Source organism: Artemia sp. Qi Xiang Cuo, chromosome 5, assembly GCF_049724085.1.
Source record: "Artemia sp. Qi Xiang Cuo chromosome 5, ASM4972408v1, whole genome shotgun sequence".
Taxonomy (NCBI): domain Eukaryota; kingdom Metazoa; phylum Arthropoda; class Branchiopoda; order Anostraca; family Artemiidae; genus Artemia; species Artemia sp. Qi Xiang Cuo.
In genome coordinates, this window is record NC_142798.1 from 31,427,022 (window position 1) to 31,443,910 (window position 16,889).

Sequence of the window (16,889 nt, forward strand, 5' to 3'; positions counted from 1 at the left end):
GAAAAAAAAAATATATACATTTGCAAATTCTGACTGCACTTGTACATCTGAAGTCCCTGGCAAAGCATGAAGAGGAGTGTCCTCTCGATCTTGATTGGATGAGACTGAAGCATTATATGAAAGCATCCATTCCCTCTTGAATTTTCTGCCAGGTTGCATAGAGGGTTTTTGCGCAGAGCTGACACTGGCTTGAGAGGGTCCTGGCTGGTCCATCGAACTTGTATTGGAACTGGCATATCTGATGACTGATGGTCTTGCAGCTTGCATCGATGTGATATCACCCCATCTTGGTCTCTTTTCAGAGGGAGGGTAATTGTATGAATCCACCTGAACATCCTTAAAAAAGAAGAAAAAATTTAGTAACGAAATAATGTGCCCTCTTTTACAGATAAATTGCCCTCTAAAGTTAATTCTGGTGTTTCTAGTACTATATGTCTCTTATCACTTTATAAATATTTAAAAGGAAATGCTTTTAAAGTAAAATTTCGGAAAATTTTGAGTTTGGAGGGAAGGAGGGCTAAGTCTCCCTGAAAAAAAAAACATATTTATGCATTTTTAGATATTTTATACTTGAAAGCCTTGAATTACGTAAAATGGCAGCTCAAACTGCTTTCCTTCGCTTAATCATCTCTTTTACATGCTCTTTCCATCCTCCATTTGCTGAAAGTGTTACCCCCAAATATTTAAAATTTTCACTCTCTTTTACATTTTTCACCTTTATAATAAAATTCTACTTTTTGATCGTCATGATTCACGCGAATTCCTCTAAAAATCACAATCTCAGTCTTTTTAATATTCAACACTAGTTTCTTTCTATGTGAATATTCTTCTAGTATACTCAATAAGATTTGGAGCTCCTCTGGTGACTTGCCTATAAACACCGCATCATCATCAACAAAAAAGCAACAGAGATAATGTCAGGTTCCCTAGTGACACCGTAGGGGCCCCCATACCTTTTTTAAAATGGTCAACAATATCATTTATATAGAACGTGAACTACTACTACCCTGTTTTACTCCTTTTCTAATTTCAAACGGCGACGATAATCCCTTCCCTAAAACTTTAACTATACCAAATATCTTTCTATACATATCAGCTAATATCCTAACGAAAAGTCTTAGTAAGCTTACCCTTAACAGTTCTAAGCGCATGAAAATCCTATCAATACTGTCGAAGGCCTTAGTAGTATTTTTTTTTAGCATTTTCAAAAGAGATATCTATTCTACCTCTCTTTTTGAATATTTAATAAAATTGAAATACATGGACTGTTTAATATTTAAAAGAAGGAAGCTTTTTAAAAGAGCTAACAGCACAGTGAAAAAAAGGCGTAAGTAAGGAAATTCTTCCTTAACTTAATGACGAGACAAAAAAAATAGATTTCTTTTTATTATAATAATTAGAAAATTTTAGTCACCAGAAGTCGCTTAGAATATTCCATATCTATGTAAATGATTGCAAAAATATTGATACTAGTAGATTGAATGAACTATTCAAACTGTAGAAAGTTCTAATCTGAAACCTGAATATATACAAAAAATAATTGAATACACTGGCAGCTAAAAAAGACGCACCGGTTTTTCTGACATGGATTTACCCTAAAAAAAAAACATGTATATCATGAAATAGAAATCAAGTCTACGTAAATTATGTAAAAAAAACTTGTCCTTCATAGCATATTATGCAAATCCCAAGTAGCACACGATGGAACATAGTATAATGCCATGTGAGGGAGCTCTGAATCTCTTTGAAAAGGTGAAGAGCTTCTATAGAATAATGTTGAAATTGCTATGGCGGTACGCAAAGTATAATCCCTTACCGGATGGAACATAAAGGACGCAAAGTATAACATTGATTACTACTCAAGCCTTCCAATATCTTTCGACTATTAAAAAGGGCACTAGGCCTTTCAATTTCCAATCAAATGAGCCTTTCTTAAGTTTCTACAACAACACTTCCTTTAAACACCTTATATCCCCCCAGGGCATAAATTACAACCCTTACTCTAAGGGCTCTGAGGGTAGTTGTCATCCTCTAAGACCTAACTTCCAGAACTTTCAACTACTTTAAACAAAATGGCTATCTCCAAATTTTGATTGAATGTGTCAGGGATAATGGTGAGCTTGAGAGGGGCGTTAGTCTTTCTTCAATCACTTTCAACTATTAAAAAAAGCACTAGCCCTTTCAATTTCCAATCAAATAAGTCTGTTTGAAGTTTCTACGACAACACTTTCAATAAAAGCTTTATATGCCCCAGGGGATAACTTACAACCCTCGCCCTAAGGGCTGGGGGGGGGGGGGGGGGGGTTGTCATCCTCAAAGACCTAATTTCCAGAACTTTCTACTACGTTGAACAAAATGGCTATCTGAAAATTTTGATTGGATGTGCTTGGGGAAATGGTGGGCGTGAGAGGGGGGTTAGTTGCCGTTCAATCAATTTCGACTATTAAAAGGGCACTAGCCCTTTCAATTTTCAATTGAATGAGTCCTTTTTTATGTTTTTTACAACTACGCTTTTTATAAAAACCTTACATGCACCCAGGGCATAACTTACATTGCCCTGAGGATTGGGGGGGGGGGACGGGTTATCATCCTTAAAGACCTAATTTCCAAAACTTTCAACTACGTTGAATAAAATGACGATCCAAAAATTTTAATTGGATTTGTTTGGGAAAAAGGTGGGCGTGAGAGGGGGGTTAGTTGCCCTCAAATCACTTTTGACTATTGAAAAGGGCACTAGGCCTTCAAATTTCCAATCGAATGAGCCTTTTTTCAAGTTTTTACGACAAAGATTTCAATACAAACCTTACAAGCCCCTAGGGCATAACTTATAACCCTTGCCCTGAATACTGTGGGGGGAGTGTCCTGCTCAAAGGTATAGTTTCTTGAACTTTAAACTGCGTGGAACAAAATGGCTATCTAAATATTTTCATTGGATATGTTTGGGGAAATGGTGGGCGTGGAAGGGGTATTAGTTGCATTTCAATCACTTTTAACTATTAAAAAGGGCACTAGCCATTTCAATTTCCAATCGAATGGGCCCTTTTTGAAGTTTTTACGACGACGCGTTCTTTAAAGGGTTAGTTGAGGGGGAGTTGTTGCCCCCAAATCACTTTCGACTATAAAAAAGGGCACTAGCCCTTTGAATTTCGAATCGAATGAGCCCTTTTTCAAGTTTTTATGACAAAGATCTCAATAAAAACCTTATATGCCCCCAAGGCATAATTTAAAACCCTTGCCCTGAAGACTGTGGGGGAAGTGTCCTGCTCAAAGGTATAATTTCCTGACCTTTAAACTGTGTGGAAAAAAATGGCTATCTAAAAATTTTGATTGGATATGTTTCGGGAAATGGTGGGCGTGGAAGGGGTCTTAGTTTCCTTCCAATCACTTTCGACTTTTAAAAAGAGCACTAGTCATTTTAATTTCCAATCGAATGAGCCCTTTTTGCGGTTTCTATGACGACACGTTCTATAAAAACCTTATATGCCCCAGGGTATAAATTACAACCCTTGCCCCGAGGGCTCTGGGGGAGTGTCCTCCTCAAAAACCTAATTTCTATCTGGAAATCCACAACACTGAACAAAATGGATATCTAAAAATCTTGATTGGATGTGTTTGGGGAAAAGGTGGGCGAGAGAGGGGGGCTAGTTGCCCTCAAATCACTTTTGACTATTAAAAAGGGCCCTAGACCTTTGAATTTCAAATTAAATGAGCCCTTTTCCAAGTTTCTACGACAAAGATTTCAATAAAAACTTATATGCCCCCAGGGCATAACTTATAACCCTTGCCCTGAAGACTGTGGGAGTAGCGTCCTGCTCAAAGGTATAACTTCCTGAACTTTAACTGCGCGGAACAAAATGGTTATCTAAAACTTTCGATTGGATTTGTTTGTGGAAATGGTGGGCGTGGAGGGGTGTTAGTTGCCTTCCAATTACTGGCGACTATTAAAAGAGCACTAGCCATTTCAATTTCTAATAGAATGAGCCCTTTTTGAAATTTTTACGACAACGCGTTCGATAAAAACTTTATATGCCCCCAGGGCATAACTTACAACCCTTTTCCTGAGGGCTGTGAGGGGGTTGTCATCCTCGAAGACCTAACTTACAGAACTTAAAACTACGTTGAATAATGTGGTTATCTCAAAATTTTAATTGGATGTGTTTGGGGAAAGGTGGGCGTGAGAGGAGGGTTAGTTGCCCTAAAATACCTTTCGACTATTAAAAAGGGTACTAGCCCTTTGAATTTCCAATCAAATGAGGCTTTTTTCAAGTTTCTACGGCAACACCTTCTGTAAAACCTTGTATGCCCCCAGGGTATAACTTATAACCCTTGTCACGAGGGATGTGGGGGAGTGTCTTCCTCAAAAACATATTTTCTATGTGGAAAACAACTACGCTAAACAAAATGGCTATCTCAAAATTTTGATTGGATGTGTTTGGGGGAATGATGGGCGTGGGGGGGGGGCTAGTTGCCCTCCAATCACTTTTGACTATTGAAAAGGGCACTAGCCCTTTGAATTTCCAATCGAATGAATCTTTTTTGAAGTTTCTACGACAACGCCTTCTATAAAAACCTTATATCCCAGGGAATAACTTAAAACCCTTGCCTCGAGGGTAGTAGGGGAGTGTCCTCCTAAAAAACATATTTCTATCTGAAAATCAACTACGCTGAACAAAATGGCTATCTCAAAATTTTGATTGGAGGTGTTTGGGGGAATGATGGGCGGGGGGGGGGGGCCAGTTGCCCTTCAATCGATTTCGGCAATTAAAAAGGGCACTACCCCTTTGAATTTCCAATCAAATGAGTCTTTTTTGAAGTTTCTACGACAACGCCTTCTATAAAACCTTATATGTCCCCACGGCATAACTTAAAACCCTTGTCCCGAGGGTTGTGGGGAGTGTCCTCCTCAAAAAGATATTTTCTATCTGCAAACCAACTACGCTGAACAAAATGGCTATCTGAAAATTTTGATTGGATGTGTTTGGGGGAATGATGGGCGTGGGGGGGGCTAGTTGCCCTCCAATCCCTTCCGACTATTAAAAAGGGCACTAGCTACTCCAATTTCCAATCGAATGAGCCCTTTTCGAAGTTTCTACGACAGTGCCTTCTATAAAAACCTTATATGCCCTCAGGGCATAACTTACAACCCTTGCCCTGAGGATTGTGGGGGAGTCGCCTCCTCAAAAATATATTTTCTATCTGGAAATCAACTATGCTGAACAAAATGGCTATCTCAAAATTTTGATTGGATGTGTTTGGGGGAATGATGGGCGGGGGGGGGGGGCTAGTTGCCCTCCAATCACTTTCGACTATTAAAAGCTACCGTACTCTAATTTCAAATCGAATGAGCCCTTTTCGAAGTTTCTAAGACAACTCCATCGTTACGAAGTGCCCGGGTATGGAAAAAGAAGAAGAAAAAAGAAAAATAAGTAATACATTGTGCCCACATCGTTCTTTACTTAGGCAGCGCTATCGCGCTGCCTATGATGATGGGTTTTCAGCAAATAATAATAATCATAGGCAGTGCAATAGAACTGCCAAAGTAAAAAACGATGTTGGAACAATGTATTATCTATTTTCTTCTTCCCTACCAGGGCACTTCGAATCGAAGGAGTTGTAAAAACTTGGAAAAAGGCTCATTCGTTTGAAAATTGGAACGGCTAGTGCCCTTTTTAATAGTCGAAAATGATAGGAAGGCAACCAACACCTCTTCCACGCATCACATCACCTCTTCCACGCATCTTCAACACATCTCTTGCCATTTTGTTCAGCGTAGTTGATTTCCAAATATAAAGTATGTTTTTGAGGAGTACACTCCCCCACAGCCCTCAGGGCAAAGGCTGTAAGTTATACCCTGGGGGTATATAAGAACGATGTTGGCACAACGTATTATGTATTATTTTTTTCCTTTAGACAAGGGCACCTTGTATCGAAGAAGTTGTCGTAGAAACTACAAAAATAGCTCATTCAATTGGAAATTGGAGTGGCTTGTGCCCTTTTGAAAAGTCGAAAGTGATCGGAAGGCAACTAACACTCCTTCCATGCCCACCATTTCCCGAAACGCATCCAATCAAAATTTTGAGATAGCCATTTTGTTCAGCGTAGTTGATTTCCACATAAAAATTATGTTTTTGAGCAGGACACTCTCCCACAGCCCTCAGGGCAAGGGTTGTAAGTTATACCCTGGGGCATATAAGGTTTTTATAGAAAGCGTTGTCATAGAAACTTCAAAAAAAGGCTAATTCGATTGGAAATTCACAGGGCTAGTGCCCTTTTTAACAGTCGAAAGTGATTGGAGGGCAACTAACCCCCCTCTCAAGCCCACCATATCCCCAAACACATCCAATAAAAATTTTGAGATAGCAGTTTCCTTCAACGTAGTTAAAAGCTCTGTAAATTAGTTCTTTGAGGATGAACCCCCCCCCATCCCTCAGGGCAAGGGTTGTAAGTTATGCCCTGGGGGCATATAAGGTTTTTATTGAAAGAGTGTTCGTAGAAACTTCAAAAAAGCTCATTCGATTGGAAATTGCAAGGGCAAGTGCCTTTTTTAATAGTCGAAAGTGATTGGAGGGCAACTAACCCCCCTCTCACGCCCACCATTTCCCCAAACATATCCAATCAAAATTTTGAGATAGGCGTTTAGTTTTTTACGTGGTTGAAAGTTCTGGAAATTAGGTCTTTGAGGATGACAAACCCCTCACAGCCTTCAGAGTAAGGGTTGTAATTTATGCCCTGGGGGCATAAAAGGTGTTTATAGAACAGTTGTCGTAAAATTTCAAAAAGGGCTCATTTGATTGGAAATTGAAAGGGCTAGTGCCCTTTTTAATAGTCGAAAGTGATTGGAGGGCAACTAGACCCCCTCTTACGCCCACCGTCCCATTTGCCCATTTTGTTTAAAAACTAAATGTTGCCTTAAGATTAAATCAAAATGCACTGTGTTAATAATAATTCCTAATAAGGCGTCTCAGCAGTAACCCAAGAACAACTGAGGGTATTATGTTCAAACTTTTGGGGTACTTCTGCTCTAAAAATTTAAACAAATCAAAATAGCGTAAGTGTATCCAAGCTATCAAAGAAAGTAAATAGATGGCATCAAGTTTTCTATTTCTGGTCAACTAGAGGAGGTATGAAACTAAATTAAACACTACTATTTGTGTCCAGATTTTTAAAAGGGGGTATGTTGTTAAAAATTGCTGAAAATTTCTCTCCAGCACACAAATAGCAGGCCAAACTATAAAATCTTAAAAAAACGAAAAAGTTTAAAGTTTTTTTTTCCCCTGAAAAGACTGTGTCAATATAAAACGAACAGAAATTAATCAAAATAACTTTTTCCACAAAATAAGTTTTTAAAGAAAAGTAAAGAACTCCATTAAACCAAAAATGAGCGAAAATAAAATCTACCAAACGTGAAAATACCACAAATCAGCATAGATAAATCAATGAAACCCAAAACGAACAGAAACTACAATAAATAAGCGAGTCAAACTCAAAACGAGCAGAAATTAATATGAGTAGGGCTCAAAACCCCTATGCCTTCCCAAGGCCAGAACATGATTTGCACTTTCCTGAAAAAAAATACAAATGAATGTGCATTGTCAGTTTAATATACATATGCTGATATTTAGTAATCAAAATGTTAATATTATTTGATTTATTAAAGTTATAAAAGTAAAAACAGTTTTTTTTTTAGTAGAGTGCAAACCAGTTTTCCAAGTGAAATTGTACATCTGAAGAAGAATTTGTACCGTTTGAATCGTAGGCTAAAAATTTGCCGTAATAAGACGAAAATTTACGATGAATGTAAAACTTGAACAGGTGTTCGAGTCAGAAAGGAACAAGTAAAACCAAAACATACTAAAAATTTGTTTTATATTCAAATGTACCGTATTGTGCCAAGACCTATAAATTGTACAAAAAAACCGTCAATTGTACCGCTTCGGCAACACTACTCACGAGATCCCTAAAAAGGTTCATGGAAAAACCAACTGGTAAACAACAATAATTACTTGTCGCAAGAAGATGGGTTCAGAATAAAAACTAAACTTGTAAATAACAAACATACTTATCATATGAAGATGGGGTTGGAGATACTTGGGAGGGGTAAGACCGAAAAAAGGGGATAGCTGCTCTAGAAGTGTTTTTAATTACGTAATTTTTCAGAATGCAAACGGCTGAAGAGCAAAAAAATTTTCTGATGACGAATTTCCGACGTCACTACGATACTACACGTGCTCCGTTTGGGATTCATGCTCATGGAGCCTGGTTCCAAGATAACCCACAGGTCTTACAGGGATACGTCGACTTTCTTGATGAAGTTTTAACATACGGTGATGTTTTTGTAATCAATCCCGGACAGGTATGCTGGTTTTTTTTTGCTGTTTTTTTCACTCTGTATTTCTGTCGTTGTCTTCTTAAAAACAAAAACCAGACAGTTTGCTGGTGACTAGCCTGTCAACCAGCTGTGAGGGCAAATTATAGAAAATTGAAAAAAAATAATACAGATACGAAATCTAAATTCACAAAGTATGACATTAAACAGTAGTTTTGGTAGTCCAATATTATGGCTGTCTGTTAGATTGCATCAAATGATTTTTAAAATTAGAACTGTTATTTCTTCTCAACGTTAGCTGATCTGGAAATTATGACTTTGAGAATGACACCCCCCTCCACCCCACACAACCCTCAGAGCAAGGGTTGTAATTTATGTCCTGGGGGGATATATGATTTTTTAAAGAAAGGGTGGTCCTATAAACCTCCCAGGGGGCTCATTTGATTGGTAATCGGACGTTCTACTCGCCTTTTTGACAGTCGAAAGTAATTGGAGGTCATGCAGCCCCCCGCCTTTCCCAATACACCATTCATTCCCCCAAAAACATTCAATCATAACTTTTGAGATAGCTATTTTGTTCAGTGTAGTTGAATTGTCCAGAAATTAGGTCTTTGAGGATAACCCCCCCCCCCATATAGGCCTCAGGGCAGGGGCTTTAAATTACGCCTTTAGGGCACAGAAGGTTTTTATAGAAATGGTGGCTGTATAAACTTCAAAGAGGGCTCATTAGATTGGTAATCAGAAGTTACAGTGTTCTTTTAAGAGTCAATGTGATCAGAAGGCAAATAGAACCCCCCCCCCATCCCGCCCCCTCCCCCCCACACACACACACGTCGTATATTCCAGAAACGCATCTGATAGAAATTTTAAGATGGCCATTTGTTGTCGTAGAAACTTTGAAAAGGGCTCAGTCGGTTGGTAATTGAAAGGGCTAGTGCCTTCTTTAATAGTCAAAAGTGATTGGAGGGCAACCATCCCCCCACACCCATCATTTCCCCAAAAACTTCCAGTGAAAATTTCGAGATAGTTATTTTGTTTGACGTAGTTTAAAAGTCCAGAAATTATGTCTTTGAGGATGAGAGCCCCCTCACAGTCCTCAGGACAAGGCTTGTAAGGTATTCCCCGAGAGTATATAAGCTTTTTATGGAAACAGTGGTCGTATAAACTTTGGAGGGGGCTTATTGGATTGGAAATCGGAAGTCGAAGCGCCATTTTTAAGAGTTGAATTTATCGGAGGGCAGCTATACCCCCACCACGTCATGTTTTCCCCTAATGCATTCGATAGACATTTTAAGATAGCCATTTGTTCAAAAATAATCCAAAGATCTCAAAACATGGCCTCTGGGGGTTGACACAACCCCCCAAAGTAAGGGATAAGGGTTTTAAGCTCTGCCCCGGGGGGATGTAAGGCTCTTATGAAGAGGGGGTCTTGTGAACTTTAGAGGAGGCTCATTTGATTGGAAATGCATACTTCTAGTTCCATTTTAAGATTCAAGCGTGATGGAGAGAAAATAGCCCCTCCCCCACTCTCCCTGATATCCTCTTTTCCCCAAACACATTCGATCGAAATTGTGATACAATCATTTTGTAGCCAATAGTCCAAAGGAAACATACCATACTCTTTAATAAACGTATGCAATAAATAGATAGGTGGGCGTTGAATAAAATCAAAAACAACTGTGATCAAGTGGACTTTAAAAAGGTGACAAAGCAATATCTCAAGAACAATTTATATTATTAAGTTAGATCTTTAAGAGTAAGTTGTGGGGATTTTGAACTAGCCAGTAGGCACTATGGGTGTGCGTGTAACTGAACCACCGTGTAACTGAACCACAAGCAACTGAACCCCCTGTCACTTAACCACTGTGTCACTGAACCACCGTGTAACTGAACCACCGTGTAAATGAACCACCGTATAACCGAACCTCCGTGCAACTGAACCCTCGTGTAACTGAACCACCGGGCAAGTGAACCCCATTTAACTAAACCCTTGTGTAACTAAACCCCCGTGCAACTCAACCCCATTTAACTGAACCCCCATGTAACTAAACCCCCATGTAACTAAACCCCCGTGTAACTGAACCCCCCGTGCAACTGAACGATCGTGCAACTGAACCACAGTACAAATGAACCACAATGCAACTAAACCATCGTGTAACTGAACCACCTTGTAACTGAGCCATCATGCAACTGAACCCTTGCGCAACTCAGCCATAGTGCAACTAAACTATTGCACCAAAGTAGGCAATTAGTCTTTTTCAAACCGAACAATAGAGAACTATGAGCGTCGAAAATACCACAACATGAAAACAACAAAATAAGGAAAGTGGTAAAAAAAAATTAAAGTATGTAGACGGTGAGAGCCACCATTTACCCTCCCCCCCCCCCCCGTGCAAAAACATCCCTAAAGGAAAATATCCGGCGGAAAACAACACCTCACGGAAAATATCCCCTCCCAGAAAATACCTACCCGTGGAAAATCCCCCCCCCCCAAAAAAAACCTCTTGCGGTTGGTTAGTCTCCAATCACTTTCGGCTTATAAAAAAAAGACTAGAAATCCCTGAAGATTATCAAACAATTTCTACCTCCATCCTCCTGTCGTCTCTACCTTAGATCTAATTTTGTATTTATTTGAAGGCTCAATGAGAGCTGATATGTTTTGGCATCAAAATGTATCCTTTGAGATATCTCCCTCTCTTCCTAGCTACAAAACAATCAGATAACCCCATTACAGAAGTTTCAGTTCCTTCTTATTTGTCTATTGCTTACAGATAGTATTTGTCATTGGGAAACATACGGAAATTTTTTGTGTGGGGTTTTTCAAGAGGATCTTTCATGAGAAGAAAGTATTTACACGGAGGGGGGGGGGGCAAGATTTACACATAAATTCCTCTTTTCTACTTCCCTTGGAACTTCTCAATTAAATTAAAAAATAACACGACTCAAAGAAGATTTTTTAATTTTAAAAACCATAATGTCCGCGAGGGGGGGATTTTCCAGGTGATGAGGTTTCCATGGGTAGAGGAGGGGAAATTTTCCACGGGGGAGGGAGGTAAACGCTTAGACCCGTAGAAAGTGACAGGGTGAAGGTAGCCCCAATTAATAGACATAAAAAAGAGAAATAAATCTGGATTTAAGAGTTTATGACATCCGATTTTCTTTGTTTTTGTGACAAGAAAACAGAGCATTTTTATAAATAATCTTGGCAGTAATTTATATAAAGACTTAAAAAAGCAAACAATTCCAACAAGGCTGAACATGTAAAGATTTTAACTTGTATTTTAGCTAATGTAAGTACGGTGGTTGAGTTGCACGAGGGTTCAGGTTAACGGGTACTTAGTTGCATGATGGTTCAGTGGCATGGTGGTGCAGTTGCACGGTGGTTCACATGCATGGGGATTCTGTTGCACGGTGGTTCAGTTACACGGGGGTATAATTAAATGGGACCGAGTTGCACGGGGGTTGAGTTGCACGAAGGTTCAGTTAAAGGGGGTTTAGTAGCACGAGGGTTCAGTTGCACAGGGGTTCATTTGTAAGGGGGTTCAGTTACACAGGGGTTGAGATGCATGGTGGTTCAGTTTTATGGTGGTTCAGTCGCATGGTGGTTCAGTGGCACGGGGGTTCAGTTACAATGGAACCGGCACTATGTATATACTTTTAGTACTACAATTACAGTTACTGTAACTAAGGACGCTTAGAGTATTAAGGTGAAACTTATAGGAAGTGCTTAGGGGGCGTTCCAATTAAGCGAAAAAACTGTATGGATGCAGGTTTTCAAAAAGATATATAAACAATATCATACGCAGCATCGTTCTATAATGGCTAGAAAAATCATTCAAACATTTAAAGGAGCAAATTCGATTCGAAATTAAAAGTTCTAGTGTCGTTTCAAAGAGTAAAAAGAGATTGGAGGGCAATCCGCCCGTCTCTTAAACCGATTTATTTCCCAAACACATCTAGTCAGAAGTTTGAGACAACTATTTTGCTCAGCATAGTAGAACGGTCCAGCAACTATGTCTTTAGGGATATTGGGCAAGTCAAACCCCCACAAATATACCAAACTATGGATTCTTATAAAAAAAACGAAAAGATGTGAAATATTATTTTTTTCATGAAAATGACTTTGTCAGTAAAACATGAACAGAAATTCATCTAAAAAACTTTTTCCACAAAACAAGCTTTTCAAAGAAAAGTAAAAAGCTCCATTAAGCCAAAAATTGGCAAAAATGAAGTCAAGTAATCATCCGAGCGTAAAACTACCACAAATCACTAATAATGAATAAATGAAACTCAAAATGAACAGAAATTAGAATAAATAGCGGAGTCAAACTCGAAACGAGCAAAAATTAACATTAGATATAGATAGATGGATTATAGACAGATAGATAGATTTATTTTCCATATATAAGTAAAATAATTACATAACAATCTACAAATCCCCACAATGGCTCCATGGCCTGTAGGAGGGGGATTATGAAAAGATCAAATAAACATTAAATATTTAAACGCTTTAAGATTTAAACAATATAAACATAACATTAATATTTAAACATATAAACATAAGCATTTGAACTTTTAACATGTAAAGCATTTGCTTCATAGAAAAAAGGAGAGTTCACTAGATAAGCTTTATCAAACTACAGTGAATCACAACATCTAAAAAAAATAAAAAAAAAAAAAAAAAAAAAAAAAAAAAAAAAGTGAAAAAAAAACTATTGGCAGCAGACAAAAGTAAAGAAAATTAATCACATGAAAACAAATATTTTTTTACTAGTTTTTTGAAGGTGCCAAACGAGTGGCATTCTCGAGCCGAATCGGGAAGGGTGTTCCATGTCAAATGACACCCAACAAGAGGATTAAAATTGGATCTTATTGTTGGTGTATGGGGAACTTGGATATTTAGAGAACTACGGAGTTGATAATTTGACCGATCAGATACAAAAGAAAACACAAATCTAAGGGACCTAGGAATATCACCATGGAGCTGAAGAAAAGCAAAAGACGCACAGGAAACAATATAAAGTTTTTTAATATCAAGTAACGGTTTAGTTGCCGAACGATTTACATCCTGGATAAGATTTATAGCTTTATCAGAAGTATTCGAAAGCGGTTTGAGAAAATAAGTGAAAGTAGACATCCATATGACTGAACAATAGGAAACATAAGAATGAATTAAGCTATGAAATAGGATTCTTAGAATTGGTCCTGGAAAGATATGTTTTATTTTTCTTAGAATACCGAGGTTTCTGCACACCTTCAGTTAAATCAAATCAATAGGGTATTTAAAAGATAAATTTTCATCTAGCAGGATACCTAGGAAACTGACATGGCCATCCTTTGGTCTACTAATAAAGCCTTTGGATATGTGAATTTAAGATAATTGAGGACAAGCCTGGGATATACGAGAAAAAACTAGAAAACTAGTTTTAGAAACATTTAAGGCCAGAGAGTTCAAACCAAAACCAAACCAAAACATCAAACCAAATTGAAACTCTCTCAAAGAGGTCCACTAACTTTGTACGAACCTCATCCTCTGTTCTCCCAGAAGTAATAAGGGTGGTATCATCGGCGAAAGTAACAAGCGAATCCGAGATATGCAAATAATGGTTATGGGTATGGGAGACTGTTGGACGACTTAGACGACAGCAATAAAGAGGATTTTTATTTCTAACTGCAAAAATTAGGTCATTTATATAAATTAAAAACAGTGCCGGCCCTAAAACTGACCCTTGAGGGACCCCCTGGTCAACACTTGATGGTGAGCGAAAAAGTGGATCAGCAGAAATTATTCTACCAGACAAGAAAGACTTGAACCAATAAAACGCACTACCTCTTACGCCAAAATGAGAAAGTTTAAATAGAAGAACACTGTGGGTTAAAGAATCAAAGGCTTTACAAACATCCAGAAACAAAGCAGCAGGAATCGAATGGGAGTCTATGGCAGAATGAAGATAATTCAGTAAAACTGCACAAGCATGCTCAGTCGAATGATTTGCTCGAAAACCAAATTGAAAATCGAATCTTTAGAAGTAAGAAAATTATTAAGACGAGAAAGCATCGCCTTCTAAAATATTTTGCTAAACACAGACAACAAAGAAATTGACCGATAGTCGGTTGGATCATTTCCTGCCACCCCCCCCCCTTATACAATATGATGACTCGAGCACACTTGAGACTACTCGGGAAAATACCATGCTGAAAGGAGAGGTTAATGGAAGGAAGTATGAACTTAATTACTTTAGTTGGAATATTGTCAGGGCCAGACGACGAAGAATTTTTCAATCCCATAAAAATTTTAGCAATTTCTTTCTCCGTCGCTGGTTCCAAAAACATTGACTTCATACAAGTTGGCTCAAGATAAGACCTGAAGTTGGATCTTGAAGGATAAGAACTAAGAGCCCAAGCAGTTCTTTTACCAATATTCGCAAAATATGAAGTAAATGCATCTTGAACATTCAGTTCTCCTTCGATGATTTAGCCATCGAGATCCAAAAAAGAAGGGGCTGATGGAGACTGAAAAGAGGGCCTACGCACATAATTTATAACCTGCCAAGTTTTTGTATATCTTTACCACAATCTGAAAAACAATTAAAATAATACTGGGACTTGGCCTTTCGACACGCAGAATTATAAATATTCCTATAAATTTTAAATCGCTGAAAGCAAATAGCTTTCATTGAAGGGCTAGCAGAATTAAAGGCCCTCCAGAGATTATTTTTTCTCCTACAACTCCTAAGGAGACCAGGGGTCATCCAAGGATTTAGAGGAAAAGTATTCTTAGACTTACGATTAGAAGGTGAAACAGAACAAATATCAAGAACAGCGTCTTTAATAGACTCATAAAAAGTATCAAATAAATTACAAAAATCAGAATCTTTCTCAAAACCACCCCAAGAAATGTCTGCCAATCTTGACCTAAGAAGCATCAATTCCACTTCACCAAACCTAAAAGGCCTCGTACCAGACTCACTAGTCCTCTCAATAGTCAGTTTATCAAAACAGTATCTAGAGTAAACAAGGAAATGATCGGAAATGTCGCTCACTAAAACATAACTTTAGATCAAGGTAGCTGTACAGAAAATATTGTCAATCAGAGATGACGTACTCTCTGTTATGCAAGATGGGATGCATACAGAAGGTAAAGTACCTGCAGCAAGCATGGACAACAGAATATCCAAAGATACAGAAGACCTTATATCCATCAAATTTATATTAAAATCCCCTATAACAATTAACTCAGTGGACTGTTTGAGGATGGTATCCAGTAGATCATTAAGGATGTGTAGAAATAGAGGAATAGAGCCACTAGGAGATCGATAAATAATACCAACAATTAAACCCTTTCCTCCACATTTAATATCTACGAAAAGTGATACAAAGACACCTTCGATATTTCTGGATAAATCCATTCTAAGAGAATATGGGAGATTATTAGAAATATACAAAGCAAGACCACCCTTGACTATCTTATGTTAATTCAGTTGTACCATTTTATAACCTTGGAAATCCAAAAGGATGTCATTTTTAGAATCTAAAAAAGTCTCACATAAACCAACAATGTCAGGTAGCCCATCAAAAACAATCTGTTTTAGATGGTCAATTGAAGAACAAAGACCCTGAATATTCAACTGGAGCACTGAAAAATATCCATCCCGCTTGACAGCCTCCCTTAGACTAGAAACATATTTACTTATTACTGCGTGGTTCACTGTGGTCAAATCACTGTTGACATGTCCGATAGAATTATTGATAATGCTTAAAACATCTAACGGGTTATTTTCAAGCTCAAAAAGTCATCCTACAACTGGGGGCGTTTCTAATTTGCCAGTAAAAAAAAGACAATAGATTTTAGATATGGCATTAAATCATAAAATATAGCCTACATGCACAAAAAAAAAAAAAAAAAAAACAAAAGAAGAAAAAAAAAAAAAAAACATATCTAAGCACAATCCGCGAATGATAGAATCTTTCGTATAATTGATTGACCAGGTGGTTTGGCCAAAATTTGCCCGCGGTCAGTCCATACATTGAATTTACCGAAGCAATCTCTTGCCGCATTTAAAATATCACGACGCTTTTTTGTTAGCGATTCTGATAAAAATATTCCACTCTTGGCTAGTTTAGTCTTTTCTTTGAAAACAACTCGAGCTAATTCCACATTTTTGAAGCGTCTTAGCACTGGAGACACTTTAGATTGATCGTTAGAGTCATTCAAACTAAATCGATAAATATTTACAATATTATTGACTTCAAAACCAGGGACCAGCATCTTGTCTTTCATGATTAAATAAAAAAAACAAGTTTTTTAAACTGAAAGTAAGGAGCGACATTAAAACTTAAAACGAACAGAAATTATTCCGTATATGAAAGGGGCTGTCCCCTCCTCAACGCCTCGCTCTTTACGCTAATGTTTTTTATTGTTTATAAAATAAAGTTGTGAGACAGAGTCAAATTTTAGCGTAAAGAGCGAGGCGTTGTGGAGGGGACAGCCCCTTTCATATACGGAATAATTTCTGTTCGTTTTAAGTTTTAATGTCACTCCTTACTTTCAGTTTAAAAAACT

General features: G+C 37.9%; 1 protein-coding gene across 1 annotated transcript in view; it reads left to right on the forward strand.

Annotated features, from left to right (window-relative positions):
- Window positions 1-16,889, forward strand: part of LOC148952035 (chitin deacetylase 8-like) — a 199,642-nt gene that overhangs the window by 164,983 nt on the left and 17,770 nt on the right. Inside the window, exon 5 of the mRNA XM_089089492.1 lies at window positions 8,158-8,353. Coding sequence (XP_088945618.1) covers window positions 8,158-8,353 — 196 coding nt within the window. The remainder of the gene's footprint in view (window positions 1-8,157; window positions 8,354-16,889) is intronic.